Genomic DNA, 14,013 nt, shown 5'->3' on the forward strand with positions numbered 1-14,013 from the left:
TCTATTAGAACAGTGTCTGGAAGGTAACACCCCACATTACAAACATTATGGGCCTTGGAATCTTTAGGGGTGCTTCCAATGAAGGTTACCTTTTCTCCATCATGGTCTCACTTGCACCACCAAAAACAGTTCTAGGAGACTGGGAAGACTGGAACCAGGTTTCTGACAGTCTGGAAGACTGCCAGGGAAAGAGAGGTGACAGTAGTTTCATTGCTCGGGCCAATCCAATGACATCCAAAATCCACCAAACATGATACCTTTATTGGACCAACCAAAATGCACAATATGCACATTGCAAGCTTACAAAACTCCACTGGCATTTTCATCAAGTAAAGTATTTAAAACCATACAGGAGAAAAAAATTGAAGATGTTAGTTGTAGGTCTACAATTTGCTGTTTTTATTCTCAGTTCAGATGGTATAGAGGGGCATTTCATGCAGGCTGGCACCTCCTCCTTCTGGCCATGTAGCTACTGGGAGATTCTCAAAGCCCAGGAAATTTAACATCCAACTCAAAAAGATACTCCCTTTCCAAACCAGTATGTATCCATCCTTTGTGAGGCAGAGAACACTGAATTTCTCAGGAAGTCATGCTTTTGCATCAGGAAAACTTTAGGTGGTGTTGAGGTAAAACATACCAATGTAGTTCTAGCTTTAGAAAAAAACAAAACAAAAATGTTTTACTTTTGTTGGAGGAAGGTCTCAGTCCACTAGCTCTCTCTCTAGGATTCCCCTGTTGGGGCTATAATGCAGTATCTTGAAATCCAGAAAACATTCAGGAGTAGCCATATTGTCCATATAGCAGATTCAATAACATCTGACCAGCATTGGTTCTAGAATGATTATTTTTATTGACCATTTATTTGTTTTCTCTTTTCTTAGTGTCTACATTTATTTCACTCTGTATTACCATATTTACTAATTATTAGTTGAAATTTATTTCCCTTTTTATTTCACAAAGGTAAGTATATTTGGATGGCAAGTTGAAACAGTCTTGTTTTCATGTGCTTTTTTGAGATTTTGTTCTTGTCAGTAGCATCACTAGGGGGTGTGGATCGCACCGGGTGACACCACAGAAGGGAAGTGATACCTGGTGAGCAGGCCCCACCTCTCTGCCGTGCGGCAAGGAAAGAGAGGGCCCTGAAGACACACATAGTCCTTGCTCCATGTGGGTTTACTCTGAAGTAAAGCCACACAGGGCAGGGAGTTGGGAGTAGACCCTTTTGACTCCACCTCTGAAGCCCCTCATCCCACACCGAGTGACACCTTGGTGCGAGATGCCACTGGCTCTTGCCTTTAAATTTTTTTCTACATTTGTTTCTTTTGCCCCCCCCCCCAACTATTGCTGTTTGATTTATTCTTTAAGTACTAGTTATCTAAGTACCTTTTGATTCAATGCTTTATACATGCTGCTAAGATGTTATGTTAAGATGCTCTGACAGCCCCTGTGTAGGTCAAAGATTTGGAATATAAATGAATGTATCAGTAAATAAATGCAGAAAGCTGTAGCAGAATAATTCTTAGCAGTGTTTTCTTTTATTTCTTGTTCTTGAAGCTGTATTTTCCAGTCCTTTCTAAATATCCATGTATGCAGTTTATTCCCTGTATTGTTAGTTGTGATTTAGATTTTCATCTGTATCTTTCCATTTGGTCTGAATTAATTGCATTACTAATTGATCTTTGATAGCTAGTCTCTCTAGGGTTTGAATTAGCATTGGGTTTTTATGGCTCTTGTGAAAGTCAGCTAAAAGGCTTAAATTATTCAGTGCCTGTGTAATAGGATACACCCTAAAATTTGCACTGACAGATATGGTGCAATATTCATTTCTGTCTATTATATAGAAATACTCATTTCTATCCAAAATAAGCCACCTGGATAGGTGCTGTTTCTCTCTGTAGGCCATTTTGGAGGTACCCAGTATCCCGAAGTAGTGTAGATGAAGTTGGTTTTGGCAGACCACATTCTTTACTCTAGATATTGATTGTAATGGTGAGAGAACATACCTGGATTTCAACCCAACATGGTTGAAAGGAATATATAGCTTTGTCCTGTTAAAATGGGTGCTGTTAATAGACTGTAAGCTATGCCTATACTTGCCTTGCCAAGACGATCTGATCTAAGTACCTGGAAAAATCTTTTCCAGTAAACAACTCACTGTTAGTTATAGTAAGAACTGCAAAACTTCAAACTACTTTCTCCATAACAGATGCTCCTCATTTTTTTACTTTGACTTTAAGATTGCAGAAAGGAAATAGTTTCCATGGTTTGTAAAAATATTGCTCCATCACTCTTACATGACTATTAAATAAAACTGAGATCAGAGAACTGGGTCAAGAAGATTCCTGATAAAGATGGAAACATTCTAAAGATAAACTTCATTATGTGTGCCTGCAATCTGTTTTCCTGTACTCCCCGTTCTTTTCCTTCTAAATAAAAAAAAATTAATCGTATGAAACATGGCTTTCCCTATAACTAGTTTCCAGGCATTTTATTTTTAAAAAAAGGATTCCATGTGTGTGTATGTGTGTGTCTTCAAGTTATCTTGTGTCTCATACTGTGGCTTTTCTATTCTGCAGTTCAGAACAGAGCAGGCTTTGGTTGTACTCCTTTGAAATGGAATTTAGTGTATTACGGTTATTTTATTAAAACTTTCTTTGTGGAGTCGAAGGCTTTCATGGCCAGCATCCATAGTTTTTTGTGGGGTTTTTGGGTTATGTGGCCATGTTCTAGAAGAGTTTCTTGGCAAATTCCAGACTAGTTGTAGAACATGGTGACATAGCCCAAAAACCGCACAAAAAACTATAAAAACTTTCTTTGTTCGATCTTTCCATTTAGAAGTAAGTGGAGACAACTCGCTTGTTGTTTCATGCCTTCAAAGCTGTCTCTGAATTATGACAATAGGGTTTTCTTGGCAAGATTTTCCATTGCTTTCTCCTAAAGCTGAGAAAGTGTGTTTTCATGTCTGGGTGAGGATTTGATGGTGTCTCAGAAAAGGTATCTTTTCCAGGCTCTGAAAAACCTGTTCAGTTGCAGAATAGCTATTTTCCAGTTATCTCACCTCTAGTTCTAACATGGGCAAGGCATGAGAGTTTTTTTTAATTGAATACATTTGTCTGTTAGAACTGTTTATCCTTTACTGCCTAATCAATTTAAAACTTTTGTATGCAGCAAATATTTCACTCTTCATTTCAGTAGCAAGTAATTGTATTTTTGACCCCAAATCCTACACTGTTGAAATGAGAAACAATATAGCTATATGTGAAGTCAAAGGCTTTCATGGCTGGCATCTATAGTGTGTGTGTGTGTGTGTGTGTGTGTGTGTTTCAGGCTATGTGGGCATGTTCTAGAAGAGTTTATTTCTGGTGAAACTTTATTGCTGGTGAAACGTCAGGAATAAACTCTTCTAGAACATGGCCACATAGCCTGAAAAACCCACAAAAATATAGCTATATTTTCCAACAACTATTTTCATTATAGTTCAATAGCATAAATAGTTCTATTATCAATATCAAAACAAGTCCACTAAAATATTTTATCAAGGGAGTTTTATATTTCATATTCCTTAAGACCAACATAGTGACTCCACTTCATATAAGACCATCTTAAATACAGAGCTCATTCAGCCACAATAAAGAGAAAGACTTATCAGCAAGTGAGCTGTGTGCCTACTCTGTGTGTTGTTTGGGTGATGACACTCAGTAGGGACTTCACAAGTGCACTGTTCTCCCTTCTAATGGTTCCTTATGCTTAAACCAGACGTAGACCAGACAGTCCTTCAGAGGACTCTTTGAGCAGATAGCTCTCCTGTGTGGTTTTTTGTGGGTTTTTGGGCTATGTGGCCATGTTCTAGAAGAGTTTCTTCCTGACGTTGGAGAATGCTTGCCTGGAGAGGACTTGGGTATATATATTGTGTGACCTGGAAAGGCAGGAGTGATTTGCATGTGTATTGTTATGTTGCTCCTGTGTGGAGTAGCATACATAGCCTCTCTAGCTATAGCTGTGTTAACACTGATCTTCCTTAAACTGTGTACTGGCTTGCTGTTGTTATGCCATACATTTAGTGTGCCAGTGATCTAAATTACTTCTTTCTGAGGGGACTATACAGAATTTGCATGATATGGCTTCCACCTATATTAGAAACTCTGGGTTTTCCTCCACTCCGTCTTGATCTCGAAAGACTCTTCCAGTTTATTGGTTCCATCTAGTGGCTAAATAATGGAATATCTCCCTTTGAGAGACTTCAAAATCAGTACTGAATATGGAGAACACATTCCTGTACATTTACATCCTTGGTTTATTTGGATGTAGAAGAATAAAGGAAAAGCTGCTTCCTTCCATAGCCCATTCCCTAAAAGTCCAGACTGTTCTCAGAATACCTCCTTCTGTGTAAATATTTGGTTAATCAGACTGTTCACCTAAGTTGAGATCACATTTCTGAAGTTACAATATGTCTTCTATCTGATGTTCAATATGCATACAGTCATTGGCTATAGAGATTTGTAAATAATGTATACCTTTTTCTCATAATGTATTAATTCTCACCTTTGCTAATTTTCAGACATTATTTTTATTTTACTCCTCAGAGTCAGTGGGCTTTCCCCTTTCATGGGTGACAATGACAATGAAACCTTAGCCAATGTTACCTCAGCCACCTGGGATTTTGATGATGAAGCTTTTGATGAGATCTCTGATGATGCCAAGGACTTCATAAGCAGCCTTCTAAAGAAAGATATGAAGTAAAGATGCCTTACATACAATGCCTTGCTTGTTATTGTTCATATGCCTGCATAATATATCTTATCTACTCAGGGTATAATCTCAATATTATAATCTCAATATGTTTCTTTTTGTACCTGTGCTGTGGGACCAGTTATTCACTCAGTGTATAAAATTGCTGGAAGAACTACAGTTCTGTGCCTGCCTTTTTACTTTCTATTTGTGACCTATATAGTGGAACTACTAGTAATCGAATAGGCAGAATATGCCCTGTGGATGTTCTTGGAAATAATAATACATAGCACTCTCATAGTTTGGAAGAAGAGCCTTCCAGCCATGAAAATGGCTATTATGAAATCAGATTTTGAATTATAAAGTTGTAGTGCATTTAAACTGCTTCTTATAAATAGTAGTAACCCCCTTATTAATCCACCAGGCACATAATGGGCAAATAGATCTAGAAAAACTGGTTGTGAAGTTTATGCAAATCAATGAAGAACAAGATATAATTCCACTCATATGGACATTTTATTAATTCATAAGCTGTTCCATTTTGTTAAGCATGCCCTTTATGAGCATACCATCTTAGGGCAACCATTATCTGGTTTATTTCCTTGCTTCTTGGTGATTTAATGTTTATTTTCTATTAAATATTAACCCAACCTCTATCAGTGGATCTTAGGGCAAGGATTTAAAAATGCAACCTAAAATAATATTTAAAAACCAATAATCCAGTTCAGCAATGCTAAACAGTAACTGAACTGTGTTTTGTAAGTAGCTAGTTTTTATTTGGTTCCAAAATGAGGCCAGTGTCAGTGCCAGATGAGCCACTGGGGTGAAAGCATTTCATAATCCACAGTCAAGAAGGTTCTCTTGTGCATCCTCACATTATACACCACTTCCAGCAATGGAACACTGAGGAAAGTAACTCTGTACAACTTAATACTCAATGAGGTATATTAAAGGAAAACTGATCCCTCAAATATGAATGACCCATGACCATTTAGAGCTTCAGATGTCCTCACCATTGTCTTGACCTCAGACAGAAGTATGCTGGCAGCCAGTGTAATTCTTTTAGATTAAATACAATGTTTTTACCAAATATTTCATTAATTGGAAGTTCTAGACAGAATGCTTTTCATGGGGCAGCAGGAGGTAGTCTCACCAAAACAGAGGCCCATTACAGACCACCCAAAAGGGGCGGTCTTGGGCCGCTGCCAGTTGCAGCGCGGAGGAGTCGCAGCAGCCAAACCACGTGACTCCTCCGCGCTGCAAAGAAGGAGCGTGAAAATCGCGCTCCTTCCGGCAACCCAGAAGAGACGCCACAAGTGCCAAAGTGCACACTCACGGCGTCACTTCCGGCCCGCGATGTGCGGATGCAGAGCATCCGTTATGTCAAAATGGCGGTGGCCGTGTGGAACGGCCGCTGCCATTTGTTACGGACTCTGTCCGTAACAGGGTAAGGGGCATCTGGAAGAGACGCCCCTTTTTCAAAATGGGACGTCCTAAGGACATCCCTTATGGCGGTGTGTAATGCGCCAGAGACTTTAAAGGCTGGTAGTCTGGAATTTGCCAAATTCCATTTTGCTCTGGCTCTGGTTAAAGGAATACAGTCATTCATTCACCCAGGGATTGGGGCTAATGTTGTACTATCCTGAATCAAAGGCTGATTAATCTAGGGTAGGGAAAGGGGAAGATTAAGACATGGTCATAAGTGGCAAAATCTATGAAAAGGTACAGAGCATAGTGTTTTTCTTCATGAAGAAAGAGGTATGTTTTGACAATACAATACTGAGCATACCCAACTGCATCTAGAAGATAATCTAAGAACCCATGCTGTGATATTTGGGAAGTAATGTGCACACTAATTTCATATCAATTGCACTGCACCTCTGACTTGTCTCCATCTAAACTTACAGGGACCGTTTAGATTGCACTCAATGCCTTCAGCATCCTTGGCTGCAAAAAGACACCAAAACTATGGAAGCCAAAAAACTGTCCAAAGATAGGATGAAAAAGTACATGGCTAGAAGAAAATGGCAGGTAATACATTGGAGAGGAACATGTAATAAAAATCCCATATCTTCCATTTCTAAAGTTCATGATTTTAGTATCAATATTGGAATAGAAGGCTTTTTGTTATGAAGAACTTACATCCTTGCAGGAAAACTGTTGGGGCATCTGGGAGGAAGACCCTTTCTTGTTTCCATCCCATTTCCTGCAAAGTACATACATTTAGACTTGATTGAAGCAAACCAATAATCATATAGGCTTTGTTTGACATCACCCAAACAACACAGCCTTTACTGACCCTGTAAGAAAGGTTTTTTGACCTAATAGCAGAAATATTATGGGATATTTTTCTCTGGGGCATTTGGGGTAAATGAAGACTTCAGGCACTCTACTTTTATCTAAGACACTAGTGAGTAAGCAGGGGAAGGGAGGACAAGGAACTGTGACATTCTGAGGTGTGAGTTTTCTCTCATGGTTTTCTTAGTACTCCGCTCCTATCAGTCAGTGCCCACTTTCCTTCCATTCTCTATTCTTGCTCTTTAAGTGGAAACTCTGTAAAGTGTAGCTGCTTCAAGAATCACATGAATAGCTGACAGTGCAGGTTGAACCTGACACTACAAGTTGTATGGAGGATCTCTCCACCTCCATGTAAAACATGTCTTCTAGATCTTCTTTTGCAGCACAAAATGACCTTGAACAATTTGGTTTTTCTCAGTCCACTTCTTATTTTATATATCATGAGAAAGGATTCATTTGTGTGCTGCTTTCCAGAAAACAGGGAATGCTGTCCGTGCCATAGGAAGACTGTCCTCCATGGCGATGATTTCTGGCCTCAGTGGGAGAAAGTCCTCTTCAAGCTCACCAACCAGTCCTGTTAATGCAGAGAAGACTGAAGCTGAAGGTATGGCAATTTGGATAATGCATAAAAACATAATAGCAGATTAGTTATTCCCTTACTAGGCAGAACTCTGAAATATACACAGTTCATGACTTTCTGCAGCCTGCAGTGCCATTTCCTCTGTCAAGTGCCATTGCTTTCTAAATACTGTATGCTCTTTCCTTCACCACTGATTCCTGCCCTTTCTAGACCTGCTTTAAACACCTGTGAGCATATTAGTTCAGTATTGTGGCCTGATGCTGCATTGTATTGCTGCTGCATTGTCCATATCCTGATGCTATTTTCAGCACAATTTGCTCTACAAATTCTTTTGAACACCAAAGTGATATCACTCTTATCTTTTGGAAAGCATCCTTGCTTTTAAACTCTCAGTATAACTGCAAAGATAAAGACAGCAAACTTCAGTTGACTGTTAACTTCCATGGCAAAGTACCATGCAGTTGGCAAGAATAGGTGTACCTCTAAATACCAGTTGTTAAGAAACAATAGCAGTGTGCTCCAGTCATGCCCTGCTTGTGGGTTTCCCACAGGCATTTGGTCGGCAACAGTGGGTTTTTGCGGTTTAATCCAGTGCACCCTTTATGGTATAGACGTTATTTGTTTGTAATACTTATATTCCTGTCTTTCTTTTTAAAAAAAAAGAGTCAAGGCTACTTGCAGAGAATATAGCAATTAACAGCAAAATAATGTTAAAACAAAAAACTGCCAACTTCAAAAGCAGCAGCCATATCCTTATTAAAAAGGATTGCATGCCTATGCTGGCACAGAGGGAGCCAGGACACTCACAAAATCCATTCAGGCATTAAAAAGGCCTTAACTTATTTTATTAACAGTTGTATAATGTTGTACTAACATGGAGCCTGGATTCAGAGATCAAATAACCTGCCTGTCAGATACACACCACCACTGGCCATTAACTATGGAGTGATGGTTGTGGAAACCATGTGATTAAATAATTACTGTGTGATTCCTTATCACCTGGGAGTGAGACACACCCAATGTCCCTTAAGCTGAACCTAGCCCTAATTGCCAGCACACTCATGGTCTCTCAAGGGGACCCTACTGGGGGATGAAGGACAAACAAGCACTGTTAATCCCCCCCCCCAAAAAAAAAAACTTGATCCAGACATTCTTAGTTAGTTTCCTCATGCAAACTAACATCCAGCAATGATTTGACAAAATGCCTGTGGTAAGCTCATGTCAGGCCACCAAAGAACTCAGGAAGTCCAGCTAAGATTAATCAAGGGCCTTTTAAGACAGCCCCAATTCACTACATTGCCATGGCGACAGTGATTTTGAACCTTTAACTGGTGCAAAATGATGCTGCCTGCCCTCCTATCCTCCTTCATCATCAGTAAGACAACTGTCCCAATTAATTTCTGGTCCACTTCAGATGTGGTCCCTGGGAGTGTAAAAACACATTCTTCATTAGTTTCCACATGCAAACTAACATACAGTAATGACTTGAAAAATATCTGCAGTGAAGTTGCAGAACAGGGTTCCAGGTGAGACTGACTAGTGTTCTTTTGTCGCAGAGATTTCCTGATTAATTAAGCTGTTTAAGGGAGAGTAGTCACTGTGGAGACACACAAAGGATCTTCATAGAATAATAAACTCCTCCATACGATTAACAGAACTTTATTTCATCTAGATGAGCCTGCCAATGCTCTCCTAGAAGCTGTTGATGAAGAAAGATCTCACGTGAAACCATTTTTCTCTAAAACAATTCAAGATATAGAAGTCGTGGAAGGCAGTGCTGCTAGATTTGACTGCAAAATTGAAGGTACTTTTCAGGAATGTTTATGGTTTATTTTCAGCTGTCCAGGTACCAGCTTATTTACATTGCTCCTTGACTATGTTTCACCTTTTAGTGATGTATAGCTTTACTGATTATCCGCTTCATTTTATTCTTCAAGAAGCAGCATTTCTAGACAGTCTCATAGGTTGGCTAATAATAGTTAAGGTGTTTTTCCCCCAGTTCTTTTAGTCACTATTGGCTCTGAATATTGTGAAACCTAGTACAGACATGCTTTCTTTTTTAAAGGAACAGTATCTAAAATCCTTTTTGTTAATTTCAATTAAACATCTTTACTACAATCCAAGAACTCAAAAAAGCACAACAATCAATGATGCTCATTCTGTCTGCAGGACTTTCTAGTCCAACACACACTTCTTATATTTCAGAATTGTTGTCAAAAGAATTAAGTACAGTTCTACTACACAGGAAAAACCCATTTGCTTTTTTTATCCCTAAATAAGACCTGGTTCTGAATGAAATAAAAGTAAATTGCCACAAATATATCCTCAATTTATCCATTCAGTCTATAATATATCTTAAGTATTATAGACTGAATGGATAAATTCACCATGCCAAATGCAGTGACTGTAATCCTAGGCATGGACATCGCTAGGAGGGTGCAGGCCTCATCAAGTGACACTCTGATGCTCTCCAAACACTTGCCTTTTGGAAGAAGTGGACTGTGGAATTCACCTGCTTCCCTTTAAAATACTGAAGAGATGGTGTGAGTGGGGCAACGCTCAGTGGGAGGAGAAAGGAGGGGCTCCAGTTTTTAAAAATATATATTTTAAAAAATACTTTTTTAGAAAAGAATTTAATTTTTTAAATAATTTTAAAATCAGCACATCTTACCAAATGGTCACTTTACCCATATGAAACCATGTACATGTAAATATATTTAGGCTGTGCATATGATATTGTAATTTAAAGGTATACTTTTAATTTCACTAGTTATATAGGTCACAACTATTATTATTAGATTCAGTTATGTGTTACATTGGTACGAAAACATTGCTAAGGATTCTGTATGGTGGGTATGACAGGAGGTCAATGGGGGGTGGTGACACCATGAGTTATGCCAACCCTAGTGACACCAGTGGACCTAGGCTGCACCATGTGTAAGATAGGGAACTCTGATGGTTAGTTTGAGTTTAGCACAAATGGTATATATGTTTAAAATGCTTAAACTTAATATATGCTTAAAGGGGAAACCAGTTCACATGTTAACCAACTTGTTAATGATTGGCACACCACCAAGTGAATGACGCAAGCTGAGGGAGGGCAGGTGGAGATGAATGAGGCCTAATCAGAAATGGGGAATCATGATAGTCCAGGAGCCAGATTCCACCCACATTCCTCTCACAGCTGGTTTACACATGCTCAGCCCTGTCTCTCTCCCTCCTCTGCTTTCCTGAATCAGTGTAGCTTGAACAAAGCAACCTGTACATTGCAGCACAGGAGTAATTTTGCAAGGAAGGATTACCCCTCCCCTCTTGTTCCTGCCTCTTGTTCAAGCTAAGTCATTTTTAAGCCTACCAAAAAACCCTGTGATTGGATCACCATAAGTCAGAAATGACTTGAAAATGCAGAACTTGCTGTGGGAAAGAGGAATGCAAAGTGGACAACCTTGGCCCCATCTACTTTTAATGTTGCCCTCTCCTAGGATGGACCCTCTCTCTGATGGACCTTCCTGGGGGAAAACAGTCATTGGTGTGAAGAGTGTTCCTTGCACTGAACACATGGAGACACACCCATGAGATCCATGAGAACGGGAGTCATGCAGTAAAGTCCTAAGTGTACTACATCATATACACTTAGGTCTACACTAATGCTATCAACTTCTTTTGCTCAGTTAGTCTCAGAGGTGCTACAAGATCCCTTTGCAGGCTGATCCAGACTAACACGACTATGTCTTTGAATTCTGTGTTCAGTTATGTATTCACACACTCATTTTGTTAGCAAACTGAGCCAAACTTCCTTGCTTCTTGCAGTGGATCATTTCAGTAGTTTGACTTGTGGTGCTTGCTCTTCTTCCCCTTTTCCCCAGGTTACCCTGACCCAGAGGTGATTTGGTACAAAGATGATCAATCTATCAAGGAGTCCCGGCACTTCCAGATAGACTATGATGAGGATGGCAACTGCGCTTTAACCATTTCTGAAGTCTGTGGGGACGATGATGCCAAATATACTTGCAAGGCAGTTAACTGCCTTGGAGAAGTAACTTGTACTGCAGAACTCATTGTGGAAACAATGGGGAAAGAAGGAGAAGAGGAGGAGGAGGAGGAGGAGGAGGAGGAAGAATGAAATAAAATTGAATGGGCAAGAGATTGGAGCAATCACCCAGTAAAAAAAAAAATTCAGGCTCAAGCAGTTGACATTAGATCATGAATTTCTTGGTTTGTTTCATCAGCACCATGAGTTGACACCTGTTTTTGTTATTTATGGGCATTAACTTGAATTTAGCAAGCACTTTAGGTGGCTGTTGTGCTTGGATTTAGTTTAAGTTAAAGCATAGCCCAAACAATGAATGTGAACACACCATATGAAACTTGTCTACTTATAAGGAGAGAGAGATTGCCCAAGTGCACTAATTGCTCCATCAACCAGCATAACAAGAGAGAAAATTTGGACTACCTGCCCCACAATCCTCCTAAACACATTTGCACATTATACTTGTCTTGTTGATATTCCATGGCATCATTTGGAGCTTTCATGAATGCAAGTGTTTTTAGTACAATGGGCACAATCCATCAGTAGGTTTGTCTGTGGAAGGCCTCCTGAAAGGGCAGGAGCTCAATAATAGAACTGGTGGGTTGTGTCCTTGGACCCTACTAACTTCTCTATTGGCACTAATAGGAACCATTGCCCTATAACACATTTCCAGCAGATTTATAAGTGAAGGTTCCTGCCCCCCCCCCCAAAAAAAAAATCAGTTTTCACATTGAAATTGTTCTGTGTATTTATTAGTTTTCCCTTTGAACTTGAAGATTTGTGATTTTAAACTGAAATACCTAGGTTGGAATTAAGGGAGCTGATTTAGCTTAAATGAGCACTTCGGACTGACCTCTGTCAATCACAAACAAGTTGTCCTGATTTGAAAATGTAAAGTGACATTTTCTATTAATTTGCTGTAGCTGAGCAGTGGATCCTTCCTTCCTCAGCTGAGACCAATTCTTAAAACCATGTCAGCATCTAGCAGGAAAAAAGCCAGCTTCTGAACAGTTTTCAACCAATTCACAGTATCACATTCAAGATCTGGCATATCACAACAAATCCAAAATGTGTGTTGTCACTGCTGTCATGAAATCCAAATTCTGCAGATATCAGATACCTGGCTGCAGGCTTATACAGTACTGACAGGCTTTTCTCTACAGCTGCCATCAGCAGTCATGAAAATTAGCCCCATGTTTCTCTTCCTCCCTGGGCAGGGCACTTATTGAATGCAGAAAGTACACTCACTGTAATGCTGTTGCATAATTCAGTGCCTCTGTGGTGAAACTCAGGTTTTTAACCTATATTTTAGTTTTATTTGGCTATTATGAGTTTATTCTGTTCATGCCAGCCTGGAAACTGGAGTAGTCAAGGAAAGGGAGCCTAGATTTAAAGCTTGTGTACAACTTCCAAACAACTACAGGTTAGTTTTAAGGCATGTCTTAAAGTAAAAAATTCAGCACAATGAATGGTTAAACAATGATCGATTCCCTCTGCTAATTCATACATTCAGATGTGTTCATTTTGTTTCTCTTTCACAATTAGTTGCAAGCCAGAGGCCATGAAACATTTCACACAATCACATAATAGTACATGTCTACTCTTGTTGCATCATTCCAGTTGTGTGACTTTCCTCCCACTGTATGAACAAGGTGCAAAGATTTTAAATATAAAAGTTGACCTTTTTCAAAAGAATACAACAAAGCTTTATTTTGCTCATTGAAGCAAAGTGGGGGAACTAAGTGTACTTTATTACAGATGTATACGGTATCTTGTTTAGATGGTTTGATATTACCTAGTCTTATGTGTTCTATATTATTTGCTCCTCTGCCTGTTTGAATGCAACAATTCAAAATTCCATATATGATTGCTCACTCACAATTGCTGTGGGTTTTTATAACTGCTTTTGCTGTTTCTCGCTAGGTTGAGGTTACCAGCATGTCTTCTTTTTGAATGAATAAAGAATTATTGTTATAGTAAAACACGATTATTGCCAGTTTGCCACACATTCTTATAAGGAAAGATTTTTAGTATTATCTAGTGCAGGGTGGGAATTGTACAGCCCATCCCCCAGATGCTGTTGAACTGCAGTTCCCAGGATTCCTAGCCAACTTGGCTAAAAGTGAGGAATGTTGGGAGTTGAAATTCAACAACATCTGCAGAGCTGCATAATTCCCATCCCTAACTTAGTGCATACAGAGCATTTTCTCACATGTTTTCAATGTGTTAAAAAAACAATGGGGTGTATTTTTTGTGTATACCTTAATTAAAAATATGCTGATGTTTTCTGGTTTCTGAAACCAAATAAGCTGCAAAATATGAGAACACTACAGTTGTAGTTACTCACAATTTCTCAATAAACAAATACCACAAAGCA

At 39.2% G+C, this 14,013-nt stretch overlaps 1 protein-coding gene across 6 annotated transcripts in view; it reads left to right on the forward strand.

The window, feature by feature from the left end:
* MYLK (myosin light chain kinase) overlaps positions 1-14,013 on the forward strand; it is a 206,922-nt gene extending 192,909 nt beyond the window's left edge. For 5 of the 6 annotated variants that reach the window (XM_089520242.1, XM_089520243.1, XM_089520244.1 and 2 more), the window contains 5 exons: positions 4,584-4,736; positions 6,636-6,759; positions 7,501-7,630; positions 9,279-9,410; positions 11,473-14,013. In XM_089520242.1, the coding sequence (XP_089376368.1) occupies positions 4,584-4,736; positions 6,636-6,759; positions 7,501-7,630; positions 9,279-9,410; positions 11,473-11,729 (796 nt within the window). In that variant the 3' untranslated portion in view covers positions 11,730-14,013. Of the gene's footprint in view, positions 1-4,583; positions 4,737-6,635; positions 6,760-7,500; positions 7,631-9,278; positions 9,411-11,472 lie in introns of those variants that run through there. The other variant, XM_089520246.1, reaches the window with a different exon arrangement.

This window comes from Sceloporus occidentalis, unplaced genomic scaffold, assembly GCF_023333645.1.
Source record: "Sceloporus occidentalis isolate IW3139 unplaced genomic scaffold, rSceOcc1.0.p SCAF_4, whole genome shotgun sequence".
NCBI lineage: Eukaryota > Metazoa > Chordata > Lepidosauria > Squamata > Phrynosomatidae > Sceloporus > Sceloporus occidentalis.